This window comes from Anas platyrhynchos, chromosome 13, assembly GCF_047663525.1.
Source record: "Anas platyrhynchos isolate ZD024472 breed Pekin duck chromosome 13, IASCAAS_PekinDuck_T2T, whole genome shotgun sequence".
NCBI classification, from domain to species: Eukaryota; Metazoa; Chordata; class Aves; order Anseriformes; family Anatidae; genus Anas; species Anas platyrhynchos.
In genome coordinates this window covers 6027983-6043683 of record NC_092599.1, presented here as the reverse complement: position 1 = coordinate 6043683, position 15701 = coordinate 6027983, and the positions used below count along the sequence as shown (strand labels likewise).

The following is a 15701-nucleotide window of genomic DNA, read 5'->3' as shown; positions in this document are numbered from 1 at the left end:
ATCTGTGAAGTTCCACGTTCCTCCGTGCCCTGACTGACAGGGCAATCAGCGCTTTACTTAAAGCCTCTAGAGCTGTTCCGGCCTGACAAATGCTTTTTAAAAAAGCCCAACCAACCCCTCCTCCCCCATGTTCAGAGGGAATGTAAAAATCTGACTTCCAAAACCACTCCTTGCTTTCTGCAAATACAGTTCCCCAAAGTAACCAAAAAAATGCTCGAGTACATATAATGCAGCTGGGGAGAGGAAAATAGATGAAACCAGTGTTTTCTTTTACATTATAGTAATTAATTTCAGGCATTTATTTTGGGAAAAAAAATCAGTTGATAGAAGTATATCAGAAACAGAAAAGGAACTGAGATAATGCAATTATTCTCTCTAAGAAGTTTTCATCTCTTCTCTTACAAGAGAAAAAACACACCACAAACACAGCACAGGATTCATCAGCAATAATGGGAACTCAGAATACCATCCTCCTCTGTTGAGAGTTGTATCAAGACTTCTCTTGCAGTATTATGGTACAACTGACTGTAAGAAGTGGGAAAATGGGAGACTTCAAGAGAGAAACAATTGGCCCTACCCCAAGTTCAGGGAATAACAAAAGCAATTTAGAAGTCATGACCATTGTTGCCTAAATAGCACAAATGTACTTTGTGCTTTTTTATCCACCACGCAATTAAATTCAACATTTTGATCATCAAGTTGGTGCAACAGTAGAGCAGCTTTGATTTACATGCCAAGATGCTGCACCTGAGGATTTAATGGTGGACAAGCTCTTCTTGGCTCAATGGGATGATCCCGTATTGCTAGCGATCCACGTAATCACAGACATGAAAAGCAGACCTCTCAGTGTGGGATGGCAGCACTAATACTAGCATGCCACTAATACTACTGGCTGCTGCGAACAAATTGGTGTTAAAGCTGCTCCTATGGTTTTAAATGTAAACTATGAATAATGCAGGTTTGGTGACTAGCTCTTCATCATGATCATAACGGAGTCCTCTATAGTAAAACATGCTGCTTGAAATCAGCAAGGCTCACAAATAAATGAATTATCAAGTCAGGTGTCAGAGTGGAAGAGTACAACACATTTGATCACAAAGCAGAGTGAACTGCAGGAGATTTCTCTCTAGAATTAATGCTTAATTCTGTTGTTTTTCTGAAGACATTAAATATGTTAATATATTCACACACACAAAATTCATTTTTTTTCTTGGACCTGAATCAAAACTCCCAGCACACTGACTACCTGTGATTTATGAAGTGAAGAAAGGAAGCCCTTTTTAATCAGCACTCAAGTCTAGTCATAGCCTAGCAATGGCTGCATAATTGGTTTTCTTGCTGGACAGCCTAACACTAGATGATTTCTACATATAAATTATTATCTTCAGCAACAATATGGCATCATTAGTTTTCCTTAATGAACCAAATTCCTTCTGGATAAGGTTATGTCAAACAACATACTACTGAAAGTAGTTTCCCTGAAGGACTGAAGCTTACCTAACCCAGCACTGGCCTCCAGGAGCTGCTCATCCGTCCTAGCAATGAGCCAGTTTTGGCACCCAATCTATTTCTGTTTTTACAGGTTTGGTCTTTCCAGTGTAGCTCCCTGGCTGTTCACTGTCACCGGCTGGATGATCACCAGTGCACATCCAGGGAAGGAGCGTGCAAACAAAAATACTAACTTGGATAAACTCAAACTGCCATAGACCTCATTTCCCTTTTCACAAGGGAATGACTGTGCTGACCGCTTGTACTACACCAGAGGAAGGAAGTTCTTTGATAAAAAAGCCTAAAACTGCAGTGGTCAGTTAAGGGAAAATCTGTTCCTCTGCAAGGGGAGCGGCTGAACTCATCTGTTTTCTTACTGAAGTGAAACACATTTTTACCATTATTAAGGGAGATAAGCTAACATTGCTGAAATGTAGGCACTGTCTTAGTTTAAATCACTTTTATTTTACCTTTTCAGTTCAATTACTTACATAGTTTGTAAGACTAAGTGAAAACAAAAGCTTATTGGAGATGCTCCTCTAACTAATACACACACACACACAAAAACAAGACAACTGTATAGGGCCCCATAAATTTTTGATTAAAGACAAATCCTTCACAATTCAGAGAACATATACTCAATCAGTGGTTGAAGAGGAAAACCTCCAGGGAGTAGCAGGAACTAAACAATTCTGATAAGGTTTCTGTGACTTTCCAGCAAATAGTAATTTGCTCTTTTATATTTCTTCTTGAGAAGTCAAGCATTGCAGTCCCAAACCTTTAAATCAAATGATTTGCCGGGCATCAGGCATTCAACTTTCACTGCCTACTATAAAATATTGACTCTGCACATTCATTCATTTCTACCCAATAATTGATTTTTTTTTTCTTTTTGCCAGTTACAGGAACATAACAGTGTTCTGGGAGGGTGACTTCATCAAGATTTAGTTAAGAAATTCTCAGCATTTTCAGGTTTTAATCTTGTCTACACCATATAAGCATGTATGCCATCTATTTTCTTAATGAGATGCTTTTACTCTTTTCCCCTATTATCATTATTAATTCCAAATCTACCATGCATCCACAGTTTACGCAAAGGCTCCTGCTTTAATCACAAAGCTGGCACTACTCTGTGAAACAACAGAGCTCTATGTTAACTTTTGCTTAATGGCATTTTCAGCTGGAGCCTGTTTGTAAATACAGTTCAATCTGGCATGAGTTGGCACAACAGATTTAATTCCCTTTTCTGGTAAAGTGAATGTTGGCTTACGTGGTCAGCCCAAATGTCATCCACAGAGAAATGCCATCTGATGGCACTGGCGGCAGGACTGCTGTGCTGCTTGCACTGAGGCACTCGGAGACTCTTGGCCAATGCTCTGCCATCCTCTGCCTTGGAGAACTTGCTGGCAGCAGCAGAGCGCTCCTTCTCCTCCATGCTCCTGGGGAACGCACATCTGGTGCTCAGCAGCTCTTACAGCTGCTCAGGCTTACCCTTAAATATCTGGAAATGGCATTTAAAGTACAGCAACACTTAACAGCAAAAATGAAAAAGGTTGCACGCATTTGCACACAACTTGTGTAACCAGCAACAATACACATCTACACAGACACACACACACACGTTGCCATTTATACACGTGATTTGCTACCGTGAAATGTAAAATTAAGAGAAAATATTACTATAAAGAAAACACCCTATTATAGGTACTGTCTAGTACAGTTAAATATTGAAGGGTAAAACACAGACCACATATTTTGAGGCCAGACATTTATCTTCCTATACCGTATAGTTTTTCTATCAGAAGATGAAGCTAAACTTCTAGCAACAAGAGTAAGTACCCATTTGTGGTAGATGTGGACTTGATTTGCTAAGCACTTAAGCACATGACAAGCTTTAAAAGTGAATAGACTAATTTATTTCAGCTTCATCCATCCACTCAGAATAATAGATAATAAAATATTAAAATCTGAAACAGGTTTAAATATCTTCTTGAATTGGAGCATGAATAATGAAGTTGTGAAATAATTCAGTCTCACCTGAAAAAAACAGATTCAAAGGAAAGAAATAGCTTTTCCCTCTTTCATTAAGCCATATTTCAAATAATTTTTGTCTCTTCCAATGCTTTTTCATCATTCTGTGCTCAGCTATGCAAATGGATGGATGAACACAGGCCAAGGAATACTTTTCTTATTCGAATATAATTAAATACATCCTTCCAATTGGAAACAGAGTGCATACTGCTCCAAAACCAAAGTTCACATACTTCTGAAAAATACATTTCCTGTATTAAAAAAGCATACACACTGGAATACAGAAAATATAAGATGCACTGTATCTCAGCAACCCATTTACATAGAAATGGGTGGATGTTCTAACAGATCTTTTTCCTAAAAAAAATGCCAATGATTTCAAAAGCTACATACCTTCCAGACCTGCACATTATTCTCAGTCACATCACTATGCCAAACATTTCAGATGGCATATGGGATTAATAGTAATATAGACCAGCATCACCTATCACAATCTGTTTCCTGTATTAGGATGCAAACCAGAGCACAATTGTCACAACAGAGAAAAGTAATACAGCTGTATTTATTCACATAAATTTTCCCTTCTTTCCCAATAACCACTGAACTGGGCACAGCAGTATTAGGTCACTTTTTCAGCTTAGAGACAGAAGACAAAAAGCTCATTTAAAAAACAAAAAGACACTACTTCACATTCCCCCACCTTTCTTTTTTTTTTCTCCTTTAGCATAGGCTTACCTTTACACTAAAAATCTTAGTACGATCTTTAGTCTTTAGAAGGTACTTTTATGATGGGGAAAATGATCTTTACATTTTGGAGATTAAAAAAAGGTGCTAAAATTAGTCTTATTCTTCAACTGACCTGTGCTCTATCTGTACTCAATCCGTCAAGGGTGCTTCAGAAATTATAAGTAAAAACAGTTGATATCCATTGCACTGTCAGAAGAAGAGCATGTTCTACCCAATAAAAATGGCTAAAAGCACCTACTTGAAATATACAGTTCATCATCTAGGCCTGATTCTAGCAGGAACAGATGGAGGTGAGGTGATTAGATTTCTTCTTTTTGATGCGAAAGAACAAACACTTTCGTAGACAGCCATAACACCTCAAACCACTTAAAAATAATGAGTAATAAAATGCAATTTTCTCTACAGAAAAGCTTAAGTAGGGAAACTAAAATCTTTATTAATACATTATTTAGAACTTGTATTATAAAATGATTATTCTTTCATTACTCTGTATGCTAGACGATCTCTAAATAGATTCATAATAAACTACTCATCTCAACAAGATGAATTACCAAATCGAGATTCCCAAAATATCTTCCCTTTTTATCCTAACTGTAAAATGAGTCACGTAAATTTTCAAAATTTCAAAATCAATTTGTAAAGTACAGTAAAGGATTAAACACTTTTCTGATGTATTATGCACGGCATTTCCTTCAAGTAGGCAATACGAACACCCACAAACATAACTGCACGTCATATTCCACACGCTGGATGTGATTATCAGGCATTTGCAATTACAGATGACACTGCCAAGTTTTCAAGATGAAGATTTCTCGTTTAAGTAATAGAAGACTTTCCCCAGCGTTATGAAGCTCAGTCATCATACTAATCCAATATTTCCAATACTGGCAGTTAAAATAACAGACCTAAATTAACAATATGTGGATATCCACTTCCACCGCTGCTGCTCCACCAGCCCCAACAGTGGGCATTTTCCAGCGCAAGGGGTTCCTGCCATCTTACTGCCTGAACCCACTGCCCTTTCTTGGCCTTAGGCCTGGTTTTGAGGTGGGACAGATAATACGCTGCTATGACACTGAAGTAACAAATAGGTATAATCAATTTATTACCATGTAATTGTCTTAACTCAAACACTTCCCACCACAGGCATACTGGCTCATCAAAGGATTGCTCAGAAAAGTCCCAATCCTCCATGGAGGAAGAAGCCCTTAAAAACACTTTATCACCCTGATCACTCATGAAATAATAGCTCAGAACAAGCACAAAAATACAACAAATCTTGATCACATAGCAGCTATCTTAGAAAGGGTAAGACACACTGTTTTTTGAGGAGCTGAAAGCTTGTGCTCCTCTGTACTTAGTTCAGAAGAGACACCATTACAGGAGAAGGTAATTGGCACACAAAATTTGAAAAAATTCAAGTGACCGAATATAAAGCCATCCACCAGTTGAAGGCAACAGGTCTCACTTGGCAGTGTGGAAATTGTTCAGATAGAGCTCTCCCACCTCCTTCACCACAGATACACCCAAACCTAACAGCTACATTTCTGTTGTGATCCCTTCACAAATTTTTCATTATTTCACTTTAAATGAAAGGCTCGTAAATTTTGCCTATTCTACTGTACAAGAGGTTACAAAATCTCTGCAAGTTTTTATCTTGCTTAGTAAGTTTATTTTCATATCCAGCTTTTAAGATTCATTATAGCCGACTTTAAAATGCCAAAAGGCACTCAACTTGTCAGTGTCAGCAAATAATGGCAAAGTCATGTTAAAGTATATTTACATACCAATTACTTAGGACTCAATAATACACATGCTCCTGAAAAATATATTACTCTTGATAATAAATCAAGAAAACTCTAAGCATTTAAAAAATGCGTATTTGTCCTCACATTTTAATAAATATTGGCAATATGCTATAAGTCTTTAAAAACGCTTAAGTGAAATGAAAGAATGCTTTTTCAATACTTTAAGTGCTCTAAAAGATGACTAGCCACTTTAATTTAATACCTGTGAAATTGCAAAGACATTAGAAGAAATTCTTGCTCAAATTCTATTAGCCTGTATTTTCTCTCCAACACAGCACTAATAGAAATATGGGAAAAAGTCCTAAATTACCCCAATAAGCCCAAACCCTATAGTATCTGTAAAAGAACTATGATTGTTAGTACTTTGCAGATGGATGTGCTCAATGTTCTCCATTAAAGGCACAGTATTTCTACAAATCACTGATGCAGAAAATACAATATGCCTTTTTCAACTTTTCCCAGCTTTACCAGATGTTTGAGCTCTGATAGGTCTTTTCCAGGCCTACAAACTGTCACCCTGTGATCTTAAACTTTAAAAGGCTTAAAAAACCAAAGCATTATTGCCCATGTAAAGCTACTAATCAGAGCTTTAGATTTAGAGCTGCTATCTGGAAGAGGAAAAGAAACCTCAAGTCCATCCATTGGACCCAAGGCAGAATCTACGCTGCCTGAGAGACTCAGGCTAAGTTTTTGTTTGAGGCAGTTCTTAAACGCTTGTATAACCTGTAAGCTCCTTATGCAAACTGCTGAAGGACTCAATCACCTTTTCTGCTGGGCAATTTTCAGAACAACTAACTTAACTTTGCTCCTTTGAAACCTTACTGCATCTTGCCTTACCACAACTGACATTAACCTCCAACACTGGGCTGACTACTCGAATTAACTAATGGTTAAAAGGGCTCCCTACATTCTATTAGGCGGTAACATTAAGACAACAGTAAAATCCAGCTTCTGAAAACTGTGATATATCAATAATTTATTAGGCATCACCTTACAGAAATGTCAAAATCTCGATACAAAACCAACATTTTATTGACTACAGGTTTATTGACTACAACTTTCTTTTTAAAAATTTAATATTTCATTTATATGAGCAATGCTGAATACAAAGCTGCCACTAGGATATGGCTATGCAATAAGCAGTAAAGGAACAGTTATAACTTTTATCATTTCCACAGCACTTTTTTTTTTCCCTCAGAAGTACCCACTAAACTCAACTCCACCATTTCTGGACACCTGTCTGGAGCTACGAGTGCTCTTCAGAGGTGTGAACACTACACTTGCGGTAAGCACCTGCAGAACTACTGGGTCCTCTGAGTTCTGAACTTGGGTCTCGTAGATAGAGCACTGAAAGGAAAACCTACAGAGTGCTCTTGGGGAATGTGGGGGAGAGGAGGAGAGGAAGGAGAGTGATGGTTTCAATTGAAGTCGGCACGCCAGCTGGTGCTCTAGCTTGGATAAAAGCAACAGAATTCTGGTCACAGTTCCAATTTTCGGAATTGCTTCCACTACCACAGAGGTCTAGCACTGTTGGCACGTAGCCTATAACACAGAGACATTTTTCACTACAATAACTCTTCAGCTACAGTTTTTAGAGTACTCAAAACAGCATACAATGCTTCACCCTCTTGTGTGAATCAGAAAAACACACAAGGCATAAAGACTTTTCATGCTGTGTAAAGAAGAGCTGGGTAATGAAGTGTGTAAAGGGTGTATGATATTTGAATGAGAAAGCAAGAAGATTCCTAATGACTATGTAAGAATGGGGTTCCTCTGCATTATCTGAAATGACATGCAATCTGACAATTCAAACAAATCCAATGCTAACACTATTATACGTCTATAACTGAATGCTATTTACATTTCATTTTTTTTTCTTTACCACTATAAACACGCTGACCTAGGGTGCATGTGTGATGGAGAGAAGGTTGCCTGATCCTACTGATTTTTAGCTTTGTATTCACACAACACTGAGAAATCTACTACTGGCAATTAGGAGTGAAATGCAAAAAGTACATGACAAACTATTCACAGACAGCCTGTGCTCTATGGCAAGGCTTCCTATCACTGCAAGCGTAGCTATTTTAATTTTTATACTGTTAAAACCTCTATGAACTATTTCCTACTTGTGACTTTTAAAGCTTGATAGCCCCCCCTTCCCACTCCCCAAAGCACACTCCTCTCATACACACAGAAACACCACGAGTAACACCACCACTAACCACTCAGCAACGGGCCAAGGAAACCCTAGAAGAAAATCAAATCAGCTATTTCTTTGTTTCTGGATGCTGCTTTTGATGTTCAAGCTGCAACTCTTCATAGATGAGTCAGACTCGACAATTCTGACTGACTGGCACGACAAATACTGCAACAGACACTCTGCAGATTGCATTAAACAGCTGTGCAAACTGCCTGCACTCACAACTTGGCTGCTGATATTACTTTTGATTTTCACTTCATGTGACTGTGGTGTCTCAATGCCCAAGCCTATAACAGGAACACCCCATGACAACATTCCCCTCTTCTTCTTCCAGTCCCTTTGCACTGCCCAAAGACTGTCTGAAGGGACGCCTCAGTGGGCACACTGCATGGAGCACTTGGTTGGGAACAGAACAGGCACCTGGCAACTCCTAAGAAAAGGTTCACTGCCAAAACCCCTTTTTGGCTTAGGATTATAACACAACAGTCAAATGCTAGGCACAGACTCATGAAATAAGACAGATTTTTGCATCATTTCCAGAATAAAATCCCCTGCTTTATAGTCAAGCATAGTTGGAAACCATACTCAAAAGATCCTTCTCCCCTAAAACTACGAGCCAGTCTTTGTTTCAAGTTGTAGAGTGAGAGCAACGAGGGCAGTAACACCCCAGGACAGTCTCTATGCTCCAAGCTGCCTGAATGCTCGCAGACTTTCGGAATTGTTTAAACTGAACTAGTTCACCCAATTAATTTGGAATTCATTCAATCAAAATTAAAACCAAATAGGTTATAAAAGGAAGCCTTTTTTTCCTTCTTTCAGTTTCTGAAGCCTGAGAAAAGAGTATCACAAAGCTTTTCTTAGTAGAGAGTTATGCCTTCTGTTGCCACATAACAGACTGCAACGTTAAGAAAACTAATACTAAAAATCCCTCAAGCCAAAAGGATAAGCTAGTCATAAAAATGTCTTATATAATAAGGATGGATAAGCTGTATTACTTTCACACCAAGCACAGCTGGAAAATAACTGAATTGCAAAATTATGATTTAATGATACCCTCTTTCAGAATTCTCTTCACTCTCGGATGTCTGGAAAATAAAAGCCCTGAGACCTCTGCTTCACACGCCACTTAATGGCAAGACACGTCAGTGCCATTACTTTTCCCATCACCAAAGTGGACAGAAAGATGCATCTGACATACGCAAATGGGCAAAGTGAAATGACAGGAATAAGAAAGCATAATCCACATTTAGTAAACAATAATCTGAATTTGGAATAAGGAATGACTACAGGGAAAAAACGTTGTGTGTGTTTGATATTAATTATTCCCTGGATATGAGTTAACAGATGTCACTACAGAGTATATTTTCCAGAGAAATATTTTTCATTCTGTCAATATTTTTTTCCTATATGACAAACAAACTCTTATTAACAGCAATTGATTTGATAAATCAATTTGGTAGCATCATCAAGGACAGGTGTCAAAAGAACATCAAAGGAGCTTTAGGGGGAAGAACAAAAACAACAAACAGTTTTGGCCTTTAAGCTCCTGTATTTCAGTAGGGAGAAGGAACAAGGGACAGGAATGCTGTGCAGACAAAACTCTGAAAAAAGACTATAGCCATGCCTGGGCCACACATCTGAAGTATACATAACATTTATGAGAACATTAATGGGCAACTCTCTTATACCAGTAACCCATACTGTATTACATTTATTCTACTGTAGTAGTATGGGGGAGGAAGGCAGAGGATGTGACTTGCTTCAGGTTGTTGCTGAGATGCTTCTTGGTTTTGCCTGTCATCACCAAAAACATCCCGCCACGAGCCTACTCATTATGGGCTCCCATACTCACTAAGATCTTCAAAATCATGATTCAGCCAGGCTGAGATCTGAAACTTCCCATGAAGACTTCTCTTGCTACAACACATATTAAAAAGTTGAGAGAACAACTTGTGGGTAATTTAGGAGTGTCAGTGTTTGTTGGAGAAGCTCCAGGCCAAAGCAGACGGCTGGATGGTGACCACGCTTCAATGTACCAGACAGCAGATTAATTGACAAGACTTTTTTCAGCTTTAGCCTTTTGGAAACCATTGAATCCTACAAACAGTTGTATGGTAACTTCCAGCAGCTCCAACACCCCGAATCCAGCCATCTTCCCTGTTCCTAAGACTAACAGAAAAGAGGGAAAACATCCCATCATTTGCAGAGCAGACACACTGCACAAACTCAGAGAAAGAAGACAGTCAGGAAAAAAAAAAAGAGCCTGGAATTTAGACTGAAAAGAAAGGAATTCAGAGCCATTGCAATGGCCTGTCTGACCTAGGAAGGATTGGATATAGCAGACTGCAAACAAGACCAGCAGAGTATAAAAGGGTCACTGACTCCAAGACAGCATTTCCATCCAAAAGCCTGTGGGTAACCTTTTGCAACAAACTTTTTTTTCTTTTTTTTTTTAAAGAATTATAGACACTGACATCAGCCAGATTGAACCAACAGCAAACTATCAAACATCTTCAGTTTTCTCACAAATGGTATCTCCTAGCTTTACTAAATGAAATCATGGCATATCTGTATTTTATTATTATTATTATTTTACTTTATAAAGTCTATTTTATATTAAGGAGAAATAGAGAGAGAGAGAGAGAAAGAAATCTATTTCAAAGTGCAGCAGTTGAACATTTCCTTCTCGAAGTTGTCTTCTCTTGCAACATCCTTAATTCTGCCAGTGCCATATTTCAGTGGAACTAGAATCAGTGCTGCTTGTTTACTCACCCCTCAGAGGCTCCATGTTTTTGGGGACATTGACAACAATTAATTGGCTTCAGAGTTCCCCAGAGTAAGTTTTTGTATTCTCAAATAAAGTGGGAATCAGGTTACAGGTCACAGGGAAATTACTGACCAGATACAAATTGTGAATGCGACATTAGACAACATAGCAATTAGACGGACTTACGGGACTGAAAACCTAGCATTAGTTAAGAAAAGAGAGGATTCATTCGATTATCTTATGTAACTAATGGACACAGTACGTGGAAAGAGGAAATAACGGACATTTATCGTGTTTTCTGAGCAGAACAAAACAAAACATAGAATGCTTATTTTTTAATAGTTTGTAAACATACATTAACATTCAACTACAGAGCAGTAAGAAAAGCTATGAATGCTTTGATGTTAGCCTGGTAAGTGTTATTAGTCACCTATTACATACTGGGATATCAGCATACCTTCACGAATCCTAATTTCACTTTGTACATACTCTTCAACTACCATTAAGAGACACTTTTCACCTGAAGTCAAGTGCAACTGAAACTGTATAGCTGATGATCACAGTGACATAAAATAAGGGAAAAGGTGCTTGAATTGAAAGGGCTGATGACAACCACTTCAGAAATGACTTTTTTAAACCTGGCAAGCCTCTCAGCAATAAGAGCCGTGGTATGACTGGACATGTCCAGAGCTAGACTCAGAATAACTAGTTAATAACTTAAAAATGGACAATGGCAATAAATCTCCACAGAAATGCAGTGTCTGCAGCTGACAATGCTGTCACTTGTGTACGTACATCCCAGTTTGCTGTGAGCTACATTCCTAGAGCAGAAAGCTTTCAGAAGCACCCTCCTTCCCCTGCACCACTCCAAACAGCAGAGTCCAGAGGGACTTTCAGCAATCATCCTCACCCTTCATCCTGAAGCGCAATAGAGAGAACAAACAGAAAAGAAATGCAACAGGGCTGTTCTGTAATTTTTTTCCTGTGTAGAAAAGGTGTGAAAAAAAAACAACAACAAAAAAACACACACCACAATCAGAAAAGGCATTCAAAAGGAAGAGAGAGGAGGCAACAAATGAATGACGAATTAGTTATGATGCATTTAGGCTAAGCCTTCTACATTTTGGGCCAGTCATAAAGCCAGGAATGGCGTAACTATAGCTGGCTACATAGACACAAGCATAAGTGACTATTTCAGGTCTTTTCCATTCTACCTTTTGCTTTGCCCCCACTGTCCCAACCAGCACAGCTTCACTATTTCTAGTTAAAGCTGCTAGTGTTAAATAGGAGAATATAGAATAGAAGGAGGATGCATTCACCAGTCAAATGTTGGATATGTAGACATCATATAGCTGAGAGCTACTGAAATGTCCTTTTTTCTTTTTAAGATTGTTTAAACTCAATTTTCTTCAGCAAAATTAATACCTGCTGTTTGTGCTGTAGCAGACAAAAAACTTGTTTAGCATAGTGATAATCATCAGCTAAGTTGTGTATCTAAGACTTAACCACACCTGCTTCTCCACCACTAATACAGGTTTCAGAACTAAATTACATCTCAGCCAAACCTTGATTATCATACCAAGCATGCAGTGCAGAACTTACACAAATGAACGCAAGTATAAGTGTCTACTAGCATTAGACAATGAAGGTGTCTATTGTATTATATATTCCTTGCAAGAAATAAATCCTTCCTATATTCCATATAACTACCATATATTCCAGAACGTATCTCAAGTCCACTGATGCAATTTTCATACAAAGGTGGTACTTTGATGAGTTTATATTATACATACATTAAAATTAAGGAGAGGGGATGGAAACACAAGAAAAAAAAAAAAAGACAGAGATCCACAAGAATATAAAATGTTGAAATTAGGACTTCACTAAAGATGCTTAGGTACAGGAGATGGATAAGATGACCAAAGCCCTTTGACAGATTTTCATTAGTAAAAGAAAAATCTATGGCAACTTTGGTCCCAGCTACACAAAAGCATAACTCCACGTTGGCAAGGCTGGTCAGCTGGCACCACTCCAGTGCCTACGCCTGATCAATATTCTCTCAGTAGCTATTCTGGTTCTGTCTGCAAACATGGGCCAATGACCTCAGCACACTAACATGCATCTCTAGAAACAACTACGCTCATCACACACAGGCTCAAGCCTTCTCCTGTTCAAGAAAAGAGAAACTGCACCTCCATCTGCAAAAGAAACAGTGCACCAGGATAGGATAGCAGCCTGTGAATGTTAATTAAACACTGAATATCCTGTAGTATAGAATCAGATATTGTAGAAACCTCAAGGAATTAATGTTTTGCTTAACTCAAATTTTCCTTCTCACTTACTGTGGCACTACACTGTTAGGAATTACATTTTAAGCATCTATGTATCCTCACAAATTCCCCTTAAGGAGTCAGATGCACAGAGGTCAGCACTGCAATGCCCAACTATACCACACCTGCATTTCTTTGTTGAACTACCTTGAAAAAGTGCCCGCTCAAGGCTGACTAGCAAATCCACATGTGGATTAGGAACTGAAAAGTCGATCCATTGGCTCAGTTAAATCATTTTCTTTTCCAACAGTTCCTTTAATAACTCATCCTCTACCTTTACACTGTTAGCTGTATTTTCAGCATATTGTATACATAGATCTATAACACAACTGTATTGCACAGGGAAGCTCCCTGTCCTAAACCAATTTATTTTATTATTATTTTACCTTTGGATCAGCAGTCAGCAGTTTGAATGCTTGATACACCTGTGCTTCTTTCACACCTCCACCAAGATCCAAGAAGTTGGCTGGCTTTCCACCGTTCAAGGATATTATATCACAAGTTGCCATTGCAAGACCAGCTCCATTCACTGCAATTGGAAACATCTGATTTGTGGAAAGGATTAAAAACATAACAGAGCAATCAAAATAATAAGGTCCAAAATGTTATGCAAATATTTCTCAATAGTTCAGTGCCTATTCAAGGATATCCATCGCAATACATAGTTTAAAATCAGTTGCATACACACCAAGCATTTAGAATTCGTTATGGTTGTATCAGTTTTAGGACTTATAAATGCACCTTCCACTAGGCACATTTGAGCACTGCAATGGAAGCTGGAGAAATACAAAAACTTCTGTTTAAAAAAAAAAAAAAAAGGAGAAACTTCTGGAAACAGTGATCCCATCACGAGTTCCCCTCTGTCTGTTGTGATAACAATAGATCAAGCTTTGTATTACTGTAAAACAGACAACTAAATTCTGGGGACAAGTATCAGGCACTCCTAAAACTGCCTTCTGTTTTGTGTTTGCGCCGGTCTAAAAGGATCTTCTAGATTCGTGGTTGGAGTACATATTTAAGCAGCGTGAACTCCAGACATTTTCTAAAACAAGTCATGTTTTTGTTGTCTCTTCTAAACAGAAGATTAATTCCTATCTTACAGAAAAATAAAACAGTAAATGTTATTTTCCTTTTAATAACCAAGCAGCTTTTTCAGAAACTTCTCTTAAACAGAAATGAAGTTTGATATTTATTTGTAAGAGGGAATATCTTGTTTTTACACACAAGCTTTCAAAGTGCCTTCTAAGTAACACAGACACATTTCTGAAAACTAATCAAATTTTAATGTCTTTTTGTGTTTTATTTACTGGAAAGATCAATTGAATCAGCTTAAAAGTTCAAAACATAGAAACCCCAAAGGCTCTCCATTCAGCCTGCCTTCTCTTTGACAACCCACATGCCCTGTCTGCCTGCTGCAGCCTTTACCACATCTTCAACACAATTTCAGTTTCAGTCCTGCAAGAACTTGTGGAAGGGCAGACAGCCTCAACAAAATAAACTGGTATCACAGGTGGATTGAATGTCAGAATTTAAACAAAGTCTATACATTGAACAAGCATGAATTGTCTTCAAATGTTTTTTTGGATTTATTTGTTCTTACCAAAGCAAGCAATATTTCCATCCAGTCCTATATATTTTAAGTCATATTTGGCAGCTTCATTCTCTATAGGCTCATTTTCAGACTTGTCATCCATGGCAAATATTTCTTTTTGCCTAAATTCTGCATTGTCATCAAAGTTTATCTTGGCATCAAAGCAAACCACTAAGGAAAAAAATATAAAAACATATAGGCATTTAGAAATTACAGTTAGACAGAGCTTCTGAAATATTACTGTTATTGCTGACTACTACAGGATGGAGGGGGAAAGAGGTCCTCAGGGTTTGATGATGAAGCTCCTGCACTGATTCCAGCACAAAAAGGGCAAGCTTTTCTTAAATCCTATTCTAAAAAAAAAAAAAAAAGGTAGAGCAAGTGTCTTCACACTACACAGCCATATGCCTTTGTCATGGGGCAATATTCTATGTTTGCTTTAAACAAAGTGCCCCTAAGTTATGAACACAGGTTATATGAGTTGGATGGGTGGTCTGCAGGAATTTCATAAGACAATCTACTCTCAATATTTTGGAAAGTCAGCAAGTATAAAAGATAACAGACTAGTAATGTTTGGTAACATGCACTCATATTTATAGGTGAGTAGTATAAAATTTTTCTCCTTAGACAGATTTTAAAATTTTAATATTATAAGCCATTCACACATTATTTCCCTAAAGATCTAAATTAAAACAACTTTAAAACAATATACGTTAAAAAAATATCAAAACATGATTTT

The 15701-nt window shown here is 37.9% G+C and overlaps 1 protein-coding gene across 1 annotated transcript in view; it reads right to left on the bottom strand.

Annotated features, from left to right (window-relative positions):
- SUCLG2 (succinate-CoA ligase GDP-forming subunit beta) overlaps positions 1-15701 on the bottom strand; it is a 110763-nt gene that overhangs the window by 31115 nt on the left and 63947 nt on the right. The window contains exons 8-9 of the mRNA XM_027467515.3: positions 14972-15133; positions 13758-13900 (exon numbers count right to left, since the gene is read on the bottom strand). Coding sequence (XP_027323316.2) covers positions 13758-13900; positions 14972-15133 — 305 coding nt within the window. The remainder of the gene's footprint in view (positions 1-13757; positions 13901-14971; positions 15134-15701) is intronic.